This window comes from Sciurus carolinensis, chromosome 5 (genome assembly GCF_902686445.1).
Source record: "Sciurus carolinensis chromosome 5, mSciCar1.2, whole genome shotgun sequence".
NCBI lineage: Eukaryota > Metazoa > Chordata > Mammalia > Rodentia > Sciuridae > Sciurus > Sciurus carolinensis.
In genome coordinates, this window is record NC_062217.1 from 124386527 (window position 1) to 124401980 (window position 15454).

General features: G+C 39.9%; 2 protein-coding genes and 1 long non-coding RNA gene across 4 annotated transcripts in view; 1 reads left to right on the forward strand and 2 right to left on the reverse strand.

The window, feature by feature from the left end:
* Positions 1-476: 476 nt before the first annotated feature.
* Mrps16 (mitochondrial ribosomal protein S16) lies at positions 477-2072 on the reverse strand. Its single transcript, XM_047552519.1, has 3 exons — positions 1906-2072; positions 1204-1464; positions 477-725 (listed from the first exon to the last, which is right to left on the reverse strand). The coding sequence occupies exons 1-3, from the start codon at positions 1916-1918 to the stop codon at positions 592-594; spliced, it is 408 nt and encodes a 135-aa protein (XP_047408475.1). The 5' UTR covers positions 1919-2072; the 3' UTR covers positions 477-591.
* A 3-nt stretch (positions 2073-2075) lies between these two features.
* LOC124984646 (uncharacterized) lies at positions 2076-14976 on the forward strand. 2 transcript variants are annotated; one of them, XR_007108730.1, is made up of 6 exons: positions 2076-2509; positions 4125-4194; positions 8174-8391; positions 8788-9176; positions 10588-10663; positions 11906-14976. It is a non-coding gene; the product is annotated as an uncharacterized LOC124984646 (long non-coding RNA). The 2 variants fall into 2 exon arrangements; XR_007108729.1 differs by having other exon boundaries at positions 8788-10663.
* The window catches only part of Cfap70 (cilia and flagella associated protein 70), a 100760-nt gene continuing 88412 nt past the window's right edge, over positions 3107-15454 (reverse strand). Inside the window, exons 21-28 of the mRNA XM_047552512.1 lie at positions 11875-12033; positions 11231-11355; positions 9538-9690; positions 8773-8934; positions 8326-8415; positions 6408-6509; positions 4919-4966; positions 3107-3382 (exon numbers count right to left, since the gene is read on the reverse strand). Of these exons, the coding sequence (XP_047408468.1) occupies positions 3302-3382; positions 4919-4966; positions 6408-6509; positions 8326-8415; positions 8773-8934; positions 9538-9690; positions 11231-11355; positions 11875-12033 (920 nt within the window). The 3' untranslated portion in view covers positions 3107-3301. The remainder of the gene's footprint in view (positions 3383-4918; positions 4967-6407; positions 6510-8325; positions 8416-8772; positions 8935-9537; positions 9691-11230; positions 11356-11874; positions 12034-15454) is intronic.

Sequence of the window (15454 nt, forward strand, 5' to 3'; positions counted from 1 at the left end):
CAACATATGTTGGACAGGTCTTTCCAAGTAGGCACATTGGGGTGCTTTAAAATAGTAGTTTCCTTCTAATTTCTCATCTTTAAAAGGTAGGCTATTACAATCCAAAAGCAATTTTCATGACCAATTTATCTTTGTAAAGTTAAAATTACATATCAAGCAAAACAATTCAAATGTACAATTACAAAAAAGAATAAGTAAGGGACCTGTGTTCTGGAGCTTGTGGGATGATCATGAATGATTAAGGAAACATCTGGATAAGCCAAGATCACTCTGGTTGGAAGCTTTTGAAGCAGAAAAGTCTTGAATGGCAGCTAATTGTAAAGTTGCCCAAATGATCCAGGGACCAACCCAATCCAATCCTTCCCATAGCCACTGTTTTTCCCCAAAATGTCATCCAAAAATGCTTAGTTTCTAGACCCAGCTCCTAAATCAGACAAAAACAAACCTGAGTGAACCCAACTAAAGCCAGGCTAGAATAGCATGGTAACTTAGAAAAATCCATTTATTGATCTGAAACCCAACAAATTTATGAGCTCCACACAAGTGTTTTAGGGGACCCTGACTTTGTAACCACTGTTATGTTCACTGAAGTCAACTCGCTTCTGTTTCTGTAGCCTCTGTATCTGTTTTCTGAGAAGCTAAGAGAAGTTCACGTGCCCGTTTTCTTCGCAGTCTCTCAGCATTTGTGATCATCATGGGATGCAGAGGGAAAAAGCCAGAAAGACCTAAAAGCGACAGGATATTCATTTATTATAATAGAGTACAAGCCAGTGTTTCCCTGAGAAGTCTGCCTCACAGAATTGAGGTCTGAGATCAGACCCAGAGCATGGATGTAAAATATGCTTCTAACCTGCCAAACTCTCTCCTTCCTCTTCCTCCCTTCACTTACTGCAAGGAGTCAGCGGATGATGTCTATTTCCTAATACTATCCTCCTTCCTTGAAAAAAATGTAAACTAAAAGATGGCCATTTGGGATATGCTATTCCCATTTTTAGCATAAAATCCCAGCCACTTATAAAGTCTCATAAAGGCGTCCAAAAAGGAATCTCCAGATTCAAAATGACAAATTAGATCACAACTTCAATTTCCACTCCAGTCCTAAGCAGCCTGGAGGGAGTTAAAAAAACATTCTTTATTCCCATCATCTAGGAGCTGGTTTCAGTGTAAAATCCCCTCAATGAGTTAAGACCAGAGCTGAGTTACCCAGAAGCTTCTCCATAGGCTTAGAGAGGTGGGCCCCACAGCCAATCCAATGTCGGATCCTGTCCAGGTTGAGGGCAACAAGTTTTTCTCCATGACAGTTGGGCAGTGGATCATAGGAGCCCACCTGCTCCACGAAACGGCCATCCCTGGGACATTTGTTGTGAGCAGCCACAATGCGGTAAAAGGGCCGATTGGTGCAGCCACCCAGAGCAAGGCGGATGGTTAAATGGCCCCCATGATAGGCCTTGCAGAGGAGGGTAGCTATTGAAGAAAGAATTGGTTAGGACATAAGTTCAGAGGGCACAAAGCAAGCTAAAATGAAGTAGGTAGAGGAGCGATTCCTTTCTTCCATTCAAATGTCCTCACTCCCAATTTATTCTAGTTAATGTGGCTTAGATACCATCTTCTTTGTGAAATTTCCCTTAACTACTCCTTATTCCCCAATCCACTCCGCACAGGCCTACCATTTAAAAACTCTTTGGTCTTTGTCGTAGCCTTAATTGCCTCATCTGTGAAAATGAGATGAGGGTTTCCGCGAGGATTAAATGGGGAAATTTTGAGAAAAGAATCAAATGTAACGCCGTGCGGCTGATCCAGGTCCTGGGGGCCTCCAGCGCGCCCTGGAGAGCACTGCTCCCGCTGGTCCTGGACGCCCCAGCTCCCACCACCGCCCGGAAGGTCCCGCAGGCCGCGATGACTCACTGAGGTGGACCATCGTGCGGCCCACGTGGGGCTCCTTGGATCGTCCCGCTTGCTGGTACAGACACGCCGGTACACCTGCAGAGCGACTGGCAGAATCAGCACAGATAGCTGCTACACCCGGCAGCTTCCGCAGCCCGAACGCCTCGGTCCCGGAAGCGGGTGTCCTCTAGCCCCGCCTCTTCCGCTTTCCCCCTCTGCTTCCCACAGCGCTACGCGGTGTGGCCAGAGTCGTCTGTGGGAGTGGCTGTGTGCGAGCGCTCTGGGCTGAGTACCTGCTGGGGGACTTGGGGAGAGTGCTGTGCAGGTTCAGAGGAGTGGCAAGTGCTCTGCAAATCCATACATACATCCATACATCCTGCAGACGTTTTTTGAGCACCTGTTAGTGTCGAGGCACTGTCTTGAGAACGTAAATACAAAAGGGTGTCCTCCTCTGCCCTAAGGGAGCTCTGCCTAATAGGGAGACGGCGAGAGCGCGCCTGAAAAGCTACGGGCCGTCAGTACCCGGCGCAGGGGGTGTAGAGAAGGGGACGCAGGGAAGGCGAAGCCGGTACTTTCTCAGGAGACTTCATAAAGGAGGCAGCCGTTTGGGCCAAGACAAGGAGAGGTATTATAAATGACTAGAGTTTGTCCTTCTCTTTACTAATTTGCCTCTCACTTTCCCTCTTACTCACCTCCCACCCCCAGAGGCAGTCACAATATATATCATTAGGGGAAACCTTTATTCCTTATTTTGCTGTACTGTGGATTACAGTATGATTCGTCATCTCGAGTGAGGAGTTTGGCATCTTTTATAGGGTGTTGTCCTCATGGAGCCTTGTGGTTTAGATCCATGAAGATACCCTTGGTTCATTAGGAGTTAGAACCTCGAACTGCAGCAAAGCTTCTTTGTTCATCGTTGGTTCCCAAAGGTCCTGGCCACAATATGCTCTTTGCTCTAATACAAGCATATAAGTCTTCTAGGCCCACCTTTGAAGACGATGGCTTAATTCCAAGTTCCAGTAAGTAAACCTGGCCGTGGACCTTGGCAACTGACTTCCTCCAGAGTGACCCCATAAGCTTTCATCAGAACCCCTAACAGTACCTTAATTTTACTTCTATATATAAATTATGTAATTATTTATATATTTATATGCTATATGTGCACATACTACTTATAGTTTAGTATACCCTAACTCCAGAACCACACTGATGAATTGTCTCTTATTTACATTTTTATTGTGATCCAGTTTACTGTCAATCAGTAGAATATCCAGTATCAGCCAGTGGAAATAAATGAGTTTCTCTTCATGGAAAACATTCTTTGGTTCTCCAGCTCCAGGCTTCATATGGTGAAACTTTCTCTGGAAAGAAAAGGAGCTCAGAGTCCCACACAAAAAATTCTTCATTTGTAAGGATGTCAGAAAGATGGATTTCCAAAGCCAACCATCTCCTGTACTGTGTGGATCTCTGCAAGCAGAGCCTCATCTTTCAGTTTCAACTACAGGAAGAAGGAAAGGAAGTACACATCATATCAGATACACCTATGTATCTTTGAAGATGATCCCTCATATGTGGGTTCACAGCTAAAGAGCAAAGTGGGATTGGCTTTTCCTACTATATTTATATCATGGAAGCTCTATTAAAAGACTAGAGCATTGTGTTGTAATATGGATACCTTTACTTTGTGAAAATGCATCAGGGACTATGAGCTCTCATGATTTATACATTTTTTTGTAAGATCACTTTATTAAAGTTTATTTTTAAAAGTATTTAATCTCACTGATAAGCAAATGATGACACAAGGGGGGGTGGGAAGGGGGCAAGAATGGAGGAAGGAGGGACTCTATAGAGGGAAAAGAGGGGTGGGAGGGTGGGGGAAGGGAAAAAAATAACAGAATGAATCAAACATTACCCTATGTAAATGTATGATTACGCAAATGGTATGCTGTTACTCCATGTACAAACAGAAGCAACATGTATCCCATTTGTTTACAATAAAAATAATTTAAAATTTAATTAATTAATTAATTAATTTTTAAAAAAGTATTCACATTATTACCAACATCTCTTGTCTAATGTGTAGTATTCCCATTTGGCAATTGACAGGAAGTAATCAGAGATAAATGAATCACAGACTTAAATTATATCTGAATTTAATTTAATCTAGGTATGTAGTTGAGCCATCTAGTAACCTGCTGAATACCTATTCTCTTACTAACAGAATCTTAATTTCTCCCTAGGATAGCAATACAGTCAGCTCAAAAGCCACATTACTGCTTCCCTGGCAGCTGGTTCTGTGGCTAATGAAAGGTAAGCTAAAGTCATTGGGTGGGACAACTGGGAATGCCCTGGAAGTAAAATAGCTATAGCATGGCTCCTTATTCCTTTTCCTCCTTTTATTCTTTAGCTTGACTGAACGTGGATATGGTGGCAATTTTTTAAAGTCATTGTCCTTCAAGTCAAGTTTCTTGCAATTTGTAATAATGGAATAGACCAGAAGTGGTTCATGAGCCAAAACCAGTTCTACTACTTATTTTTTGTAAATTAAATTGTACTGAAACACAGCCATTCACCTGTGTAAATCTCTAGCTGCTTTTGTAACTTACAAAAGCAGGGTTTACTAGTTGAAACAAACTGTTTGGGCCTACAAGCCCTGTTTTGCCTTTAACAAAAAAGGTTTGCAAAACCTGGTCTAGACCAACCCCTTGACTTTGTACATGAGGAAAATGAAGCCCAAAGAGGTCAATACCGTAAATTAATGGCAAAACCAGAACCATAATTTAGGTTGACTGACTCTGGCTATTTTCCCATTAAACTATATTCTAAAACAGTGGAAAAAAGATCATCCATGACAACATGTAGGTTCCTCTTAAAAACCTAGCAACCCCATGGTGATGGCAAAGATGGTAAGAAAAGTCTCTTTAAAATATTCACATCATGAAACCCTCTGAAGACCTGAATTAAATCAGCACCTTCCTCCTAATTTCCCAACCTCAGCAAGGTGCAGACAAAACAAGAGGCATCTGTGTCATACCTTTAGTGTGTACTTATAAGCCTGCTCTGCTTCCAGTTGCCGTCCAGCCTAAAAAAAGTACAGCAGCTGGTGATGATATGTCATACATATGGTGAGAATAGTACATTGCTCCAGATGTGTCTACCTAACAGAGGATAACACCTACCCAGTAAAGAAACTGAATTCAAAGGGAAAACAGGAAAATGAAAGGTGGTAGGTAAAAGCCAATATATTTAAAAATCTCTCCTTCAGCCCAGAAAGATTTAGAAACAATTTGGCCTCTCATTTTTTCTGAAAGCTCCATGAGCCATTTATTATTCTTAGGATTGAAGCCACTTTGTTAGTAATTACAAGATTTTATAGTGCTTATTATGTGATTTACATTGTTTTCATTATGATGTTTTAAGTGTTTTATATATGTTCATTCTTAATTCTTATAACCTAGGAGATAATAATAATAATTATTATTACCACCACAGACTGAACCCAGGGGCTCTTAGCCACTGAGCCACTGAGCCACATCCCCAGCCCCTTTTTTAAAAAAATAATTTTAGTTGTAAATGGACACAATACCTTTATTTATCTTTATGTGGTGCTGAGGATCAATCCCTGTGCCTCACACATGCTAGGCAAGCATTCTATCACTGAGCTTTAGCCCCAGCCCCCGATCCCTTTTTATATTTTATTTTGAGATAGGGTCTCATTTTGAGGTGCTATTTTTTTTAATGGCTTACATTAAAGTGTACTTTATATACCACAGAATTCACTACTTTCAAAACCTGCAGATTTCTTATGTTGATATTTGGGATATTTACTCCTAAGAGAAAATATAGTAGTTTTTATTTTGTTCATTTCTCTAATAATACTTTCTCTTTAGTGTCATATTGGTCAATGAAAAACTAAGGGTGGGGCTGGGGTTGTAGCTAGGTGGTAAAGCACTTGCCTAGCATGTGAGAGGCACTGGGTTTGACCCTCAGCATGACATAAAAATAAATAAATAAAGGTTAAAAAAAATCTGAGGGGAGCTCTCATTATTCTCAATTTGGTCTTAAACTAATGTCCAAGTTATTTAAGTCTCACTATAGGAGAGTTATTTAATAGATAAAGTACCTATCAGGAACTCCCACAATACCATCTCCATCCTGTTTACCATCTGAATCAAGGACAAGCACCCTTACCCAGCAGATCAAGAGGAAGAAATGATTCAGAAAGACTCAGAGAGCATCTCCTTCACTGATCCTTAACCTAGTTTATGTTCTAAAAGAACAATGCTCCCATTTTTAGAACTCCCTTAACTAGAAAATCACATCTGAATATATGAGTTTTACATACATTGCAAGTAGAGGATTCTGAGGCTTGGCCTCTCCTTTGTCATCAGTATAATGACCAAATTTAGATCTCATTAAATTACAACTATTATGCATTAATAGCCATCTTCTGTCTCTCACTTACGTGGTCCCTAACCACTGTTCCCTAAAAGGCACTGCGTAAGAACAATAAGGATACTCACTTTCAGGCAGACCAGAGCTAGATATGCCCATACTTCAGCATTGTAGTTGTTTAGCACATTAGCTTCAGAGAGAGCATCCTCAGCCTCTGAGAGCTCCTCCAGCTTGACAGCAAAGGGAGACATGAGTTGTAAGGTAAAGTAGTATTCACTTAAGCAGCTGGAGTTGGCTTAGCTAAAATCACTATGTCCAAGTAAAATATGTCCATGATCTCTACCAGTGGTTTTCAGTGTTTTATATTTTTAGCATCCTAACTTTATTCAAACAAAATATTATGTGGTGGTACAATATATAAACCAAATTCAAAGTAGAACTGCTCTGTCTAAAAAGTGAAATAGATCTGGAGGCCTGCCTGAGGCTCTCAATTCATGCCCCTCTTCTTCCTTCCCTCTATAGCAGTCCCACAGGTTTTCTGTGAACCATGAAACTTTAAGTGGGTTGGAAAGTCACAAATACTCACTATCCTGTATGCATCATTCAGTGATTTCCCAACATACAGTGGACTGTCAGGCACATTTTTAGGTTTTATTCTTTGCACTTTGTATTTCTTTCTTGAGGATAAAGTTTGTTAAAATACTACTATCCTGAAGACTTCCATTCTCCTATTATGTTATTTATAGCCCAATCCTGACCAATCAATGTAGTATTCAGGATTTCTAGGGTACTCCCTGAGCTCTAGACACATGAAATCATCATAGCTTCCTTAAACTGTGAGTTTGCTTTGTAAAACATTCAAAAAGGTCGCCTAAGGAAAGAATAAGGCAGTCTTCCCCTCCCCCAATAAAGAAACTCACTATATACTTTCTGTTTTCAAAGAATGAGTTTCTCTGCACAAGATGGATAACAGTCTTTCAGTTGTGACCATAATTTGGCCCACACTTTAAATATCTCTGAGGAACTGATTTCATTATTTACTCAACTATTTGTAATGAGAATTTACTCTGTGCCAAGCTGTATACTCCATGCCTAGAGTAAAAAGATAAACATAAAATTTTGCCCTCAAAGACCTCACAAGGAATGGAGATGACTCTTTTGTTAAGGGTAACAATCAAATGGTGATAGTTTAATAAAAGAGGAAATGTATGAGGAAGGATAAAAGTTGAGAAATAAAAAATTAGAGAGTAGGTTTTAGGAGAACAGGAGAGAAATGGGATTAAGAATATAAGTGGAGCAAGGCCATGGGTTCAATCCCCAGCACCACAAAAAAAAAACATAGGTGAAGAAATTAAACAAGAAACAAGAATCATAAGATATATGCCTCTTTTAAAGACTGGAGAACAGGAGGAAAGGGTAAGTAATGAATTCTTAGGAGAGGCAGAGCACAGTCTTCTACTGGAAGTTGCAATAGCTCCTACACCAAACAGAGAGGTCACAATGCTTAATAAGTATTAATCAATATTTTCATTGAGTAGATTTTTCATTTCCCACATCATCTTTTTCTCACAGATAATGGCACAAAAGAGTACCTAAACCAAATAATGTGAAATATTTGTGGGGGTGGTTACCGGAGATTGAATTCAGGGGCACTCGATCACTAAGCACATCCCCAGTCCTATTTTATAATTTATTTAGAGACAGGGTCTCACTGAGTTGCTTAGTGCCTCGCTCTTGCTGAGGCTGGCTTTGAACTCACGATTCTCCTGGCTTGGCTTCCTGAACCGCTGGGATTACAAGCATGTGCCACCGTGCCCAGTATGAAATACTGTCTATGACTTCTTGGTTCAGGTTTTTGTAGGATTTTTAAGGATATTTTATTTTTCTAATTTAGATTGATCTTCAGTTCACAAAAAGCTTTGAAAAGCAACTTCTCATTACAACAGACTGCCACGATTGCCACTTGCCTTCATCACAAACCCCCATGTGTTGGAAGACCAAGGAATTTGTGTGCACGGGCCTGATCTCAAGACCTCATTCTCTTACCCGATAACAGGCGATTCCCACTCCTAGCCATGTTAGGCATGAAGGTGACTTCTTACAGGCTTGCAGGTACGTTTTCTTTGCCTTTTCATACTATAGAAAGAAAGTACCACTAAGCTACAGTTCTGGAAGCTTCACACACTATACTTCTAGGATAATCATGGTTAGACAGTCAGGGATCACCCCATGGAAAAATAGGATATCCTTAAGATTAAGGAGTAAAATTCTTGGGGTTGGGGATAATGAAACAGGCAAACTAGCTCTTGATTTTATGGTGTTAACAGACATACCAGAAAATTAGGAGTTAAAAAGTGAACCAGTCTTTACCTTTCAATATAAAAGCCTCATTAGCATAGTACAGTTTTTAGGATGGATGTAAATGTTTGAACTATATCGGGTCCCAGATCATGGCCTGAGTTACATGGTTACTACCCATTTTCTGTACCTTACCTCTTTCTCTTCCAGATAGATGAGGCCCAGTCGCAGGAATATGAAGTGCATCTCAGAAGCATCCACTACAAAACTAATGGTTCGCTCATAGCATGCCTTGGCCTCAGAATGGTCTCCTCTCAGAAAATAGAGATGGCCTTTCATACCCCAGACATTGGGGTTCTGAGAAAGTAAACAACAAGTAGTAAAGGGATGAGGTGATATTTAAAAGTACATTACTGACCTATGTTTAACTCTGGGAGCACGCAGAAAGAAGCATTTCACAGCAATGGGAGGTATTTTCTAGGTCTGTCCTCGCATTTCTTTCTTGTATTCTTCAAAATCATTTTGTTTTGGAGTAAATATTGAGAAAAACATTCGGGTATAACCAAGCAGAAGACAAAAGTCTAAAAAACTTGACAAAGGTAAACACTATTTCCGAAAGAGCTGTCTTTCTCCTTTTCTCTGCCCTCAGCAAAACTCATAATTTACTTAAGAAAAATGAATGGAGGAGTATATATAGATGAGTTTGCTGACAGTAAGTGGCCCCCACCCCTGGTCACCAAAAATCTACCTATGACATGTCACCACTATTTTTTGAGACCAAATCTCACTATGTTGTCCCAGCTGGCCTCCAACTCCTGGTCTTAACTGATCTTCCTGCCACAGGCTCCCCCAAGTCACTGGGATCACCAGCATGTACAACAATACCTAGCAGGCATCATTACCCTTAATAAAGCCTGCTCACCCCTCTCCCACTCCAGAGCTTCTTGCAAAAGTCATTACCAGGTAGTCCAGCCGGACTGCTTGTTGAAGGTATTCCTCTGCCTTGGTAAAGTCCTTCTTCAGAAGGTGTGTCTGGGCCAGCACCAAGTAATACTCACAGCTGGGACCTCCTTGAGGGCATAACAGCTCATGTGCAAGCACTCTGTGCACATACTGCAATGAAATCAGACTATAAGGAACATGTAGATGGCATTAGTCCCATAGCTTTCATGGTTGAAGGATTCTGTCTCTGATAATAACCAATAAGGAACATCTTTTATAGAATGAAATGATTGTCCTCAACTTCAAAGGGTTTGGGATGAATTACAAGCATTCAGTATCTTTCATGTTCCATTATCAACTACTCACTTAGTCACCAAATGGATACATTTTCAAGTGAATAATCTGCAATATCACACAATTGTGGTCTTTATAGCCGTGATACTAGATGAGTTTTAGTATGTATTATGCAGCAAAGGCAATTCCTCAACCATCCCATTTACACACAAAGTAACATATTCAGACAGCTGTCACCAATAAGGAAACTACACTGAGGCAAATTGTAGACCCTAGATCTTGAAAACAAATATCTGTTTCTGACACACCTTGTATTTGGAGCTGTTTGCTTTTCACATTTCAAAGAGTTGCAAATTTGACAAGTTAGATGTTAAACAGAAGGGAAACCCTTTTATTCTCAGTCTAGTCCCATTCAGCCTATAATGTAGTAACCTCCGCTGATACTTTTACCTTCTTAGGAAAATACTGGGGAAGGGTAGTGGCTGCAGTTGTTCTCTCTACCTGCCTTCTGGCTCTTGGACCTGGGGGAATAATGACTTATTTAACTGGGAAAAGAGGGAGCTAGTTTCTATTGTGAAGGGTTAATGAGCTAAAGGCTCCTGTTTCATGCAACCCAATCCCACCCAGTTCATAATTCTTGCCCTTTCTTGAGCTTGCCAGCCCCTAAGTGGGGCTTGTGCTCTGCAGGATCAGGGTCAACTCCCTTCACTCCTGGATCTTGCTGTCTTTCATACTGCTTGCTCATGGATATGCTTCTTGTTTGACATGTGATAGGGTATACCTCACAGGATGTGCTTCTTTTGTGGGAGGAGGCTGCAATTTTCCAGCTGCTCCACCTGTGACTGCATGGGTAAGTTCAATGTGGGAACACTTACATTCTTGAGCCCAGTTTTATTAATAAAAATAATTTAATATTTTAACTCCCACCCCATGTAGCACTATGCATCTGTTTTCAGTTGGTCAGAACTAAAAAGGGAGAAAGGTATGATTAGGTTCCTATGAACCCTCAACACTCACTTATGATTTCCCAAAAGAAAATGACATCAGGCTGTAAATGACTTAGAGTCTGACTTGGCTCCGCTGATATTCTACAGTAGGGAGGAGACTTGCAGTGAGGTCTGCTGGTGCCATCTGCAGAGAGTGGTCCATGTTTGGACGTTTTTCCTATTGGGCTTAAGGTATGCTCTTGAAAGTATATTTGACAGGCTGAGTATATAGCTCAATGGTAGAGTGTGTGCCTAGCATGCACCAGGACCAGCATTTGCCCAGGGGGTTCAATCTCCAGCAGCCCCCTCCAAAAAAAAGTTTATTTGATTTCTGCTTTCCAAATGTTTAAGCTAACAAAGAAACCACTATAAATATAAAAAGTAGTTCACTAAAGAATTTCCATCTAATGTCCTTTTCCAAATAGTCTGACCTGCACAGCATTGACTTTCATCAAGAAGCGTATTGTCTCCATGAAGATTGTTGTAGGGGTTTGGGAAACACCAGAATAAGGAACAGGTTGCAGAAGTGTCGATGAATCTTGACATTTTGGTGCTTCTGAAAATATCATATTAAAAGGATAGAAGATCAGATGTAGAGAAAATATCAGAAGTTCAGACCCACTAATGTAGTCGGGAAAATATTCTTATCTAATAATGCATGAGAAAGATCATAATTTAGAAAGCAGTAGACTATCTCCAGCAATGGTCCCTAAAGAGGAGAACTCAAAGATTCTCAACATAAATTACTGTTGGTTCCAAGGACAAGTCACAATCAAATGAAAGGGTTTTTAAAAAGTATTAGAGTCTCCTTGAATGTGAAACACAATTTGTAGATATTCTAAAAATGAAGACTCATAAGAAAGTCAAAGGTCTATTGTGCACTACTTTGGTGAGCTTAAAATCCTTGCTTACTAAAGGAGTTACACCACTGTTTTTGAACTTCAGAGCTTAGACTAATCAAAAGAATGTAGTCGGTATTAATTTCGGAAAAGTCAGGATTGCTGCTTGTATAATCTTGAGAGTTTCCATCCTTGCTTGGTTTCTACTTCAAGTAGAAATCTTAATTCCAAGTTACCTTTTTTTTCTGATGTCTCCTTGAAAAACAGGTTGGATTGTTTGGGGTCAACACTTGAATCCTGAAATTGTGTAGACAATATGGGTTCTCCTGACTCAGATGGCAGTTGAGAAGATTCTTCAAGAAATTCATCTAGAATGGATAATGCAGCTCCTGCTCCTATAGATCACATTTTGATTTAAAAAGCACTTCCTATCTTGGGTATTAAAAGGTTATTACAGGGCTGGGGAGATAGCTCAGTCGGTAGAATGCTTGCGTTGTAAGCACAAGTCCCTGGGTTCAATCCCCAGCACCACACACACACACAAAAAAAAGGTTATTAGAGAAGATAAAATAACATGCAAAACATATTCCCTAAATGCTGCATGGACAGACTTTGATAGACTTGTTTACATTTCTGAGTAATTTAAAGAGACAGTCTAAACTGATAGCACAACTTTTGTCACTGTGATCACACCCCACCCCTATACAACCTTGCTACAAAGTCCAAATCATGATGATATCAAATGGATTGTGATTATAAAAGTTACATAATCCAGAACCTCAAAAATCCAGATGAGAAGACAAATACTTTTTGATAACATTAAAGCCGCCAGAGGACAGAAACTCTATTCATCTTATTTCACTATTCAAAAAATAATAATAATCACAGAGTAGCTATATTTGAACATGTCTATGCCAGATATTATGCTAAGGTCATTGGGAGCATACCCTCAAAGGGGGCCAACACAGACAATCCAGATTAATCTCCCTGTTTTAAAATCTAACTTCATTACACCTGAAAAGTCCCCTTTGCCATATAACAGTCACAGATCCCAGGGATTATAAAAGGGACATCTTTGAGGAGCCACTAATCAGTTTACTATAGTAATTACTTATGTGATAGGATTTAAATCTGCCATTTCATTGTTTGTTTTCAGTTTGTCTTCTCTGCTTCTTATTCTTTTTTTCCCCTTCTTCTGTAGGATATGTGAACATTCTTTAGTATTCCATTTTGACTTACCTGTAGTATATTATAGTATATTTGTTTGACTGGGTTGCTCTAAGACAGAAATATACAAGCTATGGCCTAATGGTCACATCTGGCTTGCCTTTTATGGGTGGGAATTGGGGGGTACCAGGTGAAGGACATGGAAAATGAAAACCCCCAAGACAGTGTGACCGAGGAGGAGGGAGGGAGCAAAACATTGATCCTTACCCCCAGTAAATTCCTTCCCAGTGACAAGACAATCCCTGAGAAGGAGGTGAATGCCAATCCTAAAATGGCAGTCCCTGGGAGGAAGACAAATATTGATCCTTTCCCAGCAAATTCTTTCCCAGTACAGCAGACCCTGGAGGAAGAAGCTAAACATTAATCCTTTCCCAGTGATAGTACAATGACCCCCAAAGGAAAAGGATAAACACTGGACCCTCCATCCTTGCTCAGTAAAAACAAGTTTCAAATTCTCACAACCTGTTTCCTGAGTGCCCAAAGTGACACGTTCTGTCAATAATTAAGTCACCTCTCAGTGTAACTTATAAAAACCCAGGCTCCTCTTGTAAACAGTGGCCATTTTCTACCCAGAAAATGAGCCCCTCCAGTGCCTGACTTGGCTGCTAAATAAAAGGCATAGCTGATCCATGAAGTCTGCTCCTATTCCAGTTATTTGTGCTTTCCTTATGGTGCTAAAACTGTTTGGGTTATTTTTGCTTATACCGGGGATTGAACACAGGGGCACTTAACCCTAAGCCACATACCTATCCCTTTTTATTTTTATTTATGTGTATATTTATTTTTTTATTACTGGGGATTGAACCCAGGCACTAAGCCACAGCCCCAATCCGTTTTTATTTTTTATTTTGATTTAAAAAGCACTTCCTATCTTGGAAGGTTATTAAAAGGTTATTATAGAAGATAAAATTTGTAAAACATGTGAAACATATGAACTTCATAGACTTGTTTACATTTCTAAGATGCTTAAGGCCTTGCTAAATTATTGTGGCTGGCTTTGAACTTGGAATCCTCCTGCCTCAGCCTCCCCAGCCACTGGGATTACAGGCATGAGCCACCACACCCAGCCCTTTTTCTTTTTTCTTTTGAGACAGGGTATTGCTAAGTTAACTAGGGCCTGACTAAGTTGGGGAGGCTGGCTTTGAATTTGGGATCCTCCCTCTGCCTCCCAAATCACTGGATTACAGGCAATGCACCACGGCACCAGGCTGGCTTGCCACTTATATGTGTAAATAAAGTTGTTTTGAAACACAGTCAAATGTTTTTAAATACAGTGCCTACATATTTTCTACAGTTGCTTTTACACTACAGAAGCAGAGTTGATTACCTATGACAGAGACTAGGTGACTACTTTCAAATAGTTGTTTTTTAAAATGTTTTATATGTTTGTGTAGGGGCATGCTGGAGCTGGATCCCAAGGCCTTGGACATGCTAAGCAAGCTCTCTACCACTGAGTTAAACCCCCATCCCTAAATATTTTATATCTTATACTTGTTATTTCCAAAAGGATTTGCCATGCTGCTGCCATTATGATCAATCTTAAGAATGACAGAATGGAAACTGAATTGTTGGAGGTGGGTAAATTGGGAACATAAGAAGTTGAGGCCAATCACTTGAAACACATGTACACTATTCTTCTAGTGATAAAATGGGAAAGAAATTGAGTTACTTTGGATCACCAACAAAAGAATATGTTGGAGATGGGCTATGGGTTCAGTTTAAAAAGTTGGAGACTTGCAGTTAGAGTAGAAAGGTCACATGTTTATATTTCCTTAGTCTTTCAAAATCACATTAAAATAAGAATAAATTTTTATTTGCAGATAAAAAATAGAAGAGAAAAAGTGAATACAAGAGGGTATCATCAGATCTTTGAAACTGGAAAAGTAGGTAGGAAGGACTTTTGAGTCTAGTACTGATTGATGAAGCAATTCAGACCACTCTTCCCACTGAGGGTAACCAGAAAAAAGTTAAATATATATATTTTTAAAACCTGCTTAAATGCATCAGAGAATTAACCAGATAGAATTTTCAAGCTAGGAAAGGAAATAGGCCCAGGATTTGGAAGGCCATCATTTGGAACTATATTTTCTACCAGGATATATAATGGGTTTCTGGGGGAGACTGAGAGTCTGATAGTCTCAATTTACTTTTGATTGACTTCCAAAGCTAATTATGGAAGACACTGGTAGACAGTGACCCTCAAAAAAAAAAAAAAATGGTGAAACTGAAGTAGGTCCTCACAGGAATTATAGCTTAGCTTCAAATCATTTCAGTCCCTCAAACTAAATTTGCCAATGGTATGACTGAAGGAAAAAAAAAAAAAAAAACAAGACATACAATATGAAATATGTATGAACAAATGAAAATATGAACAAAAACAACCAAAAATACAAATAATCTCGGTGGAGCTCAGGACATGAACTTAACTATAGTCACCATGTTCGATAAGATAAAAATCAAGTTAAGAATTTAATCATGCTGGGCATGGTAGTGCATACCAATAATCCCAGCCACTTGGGAGATAGGCAGGAAGGATTGCAAGTTTGAGGCCATCCTCAGCAACTAGCAAGGTCCTGAGCAACTTAGTTG

Bases quoted from the DNA above. Each gene is read 5' to 3' on its own strand.
- Mrps16 (XM_047552519.1), bottom strand. The intron at 726-1,203 runs GTAACTCAGCTC...TGTCGCTTTTAG, and splicing joins GCCTATGGAGAAGCTTCTGG to GTCTTTCTGGCTTTTTCCCT.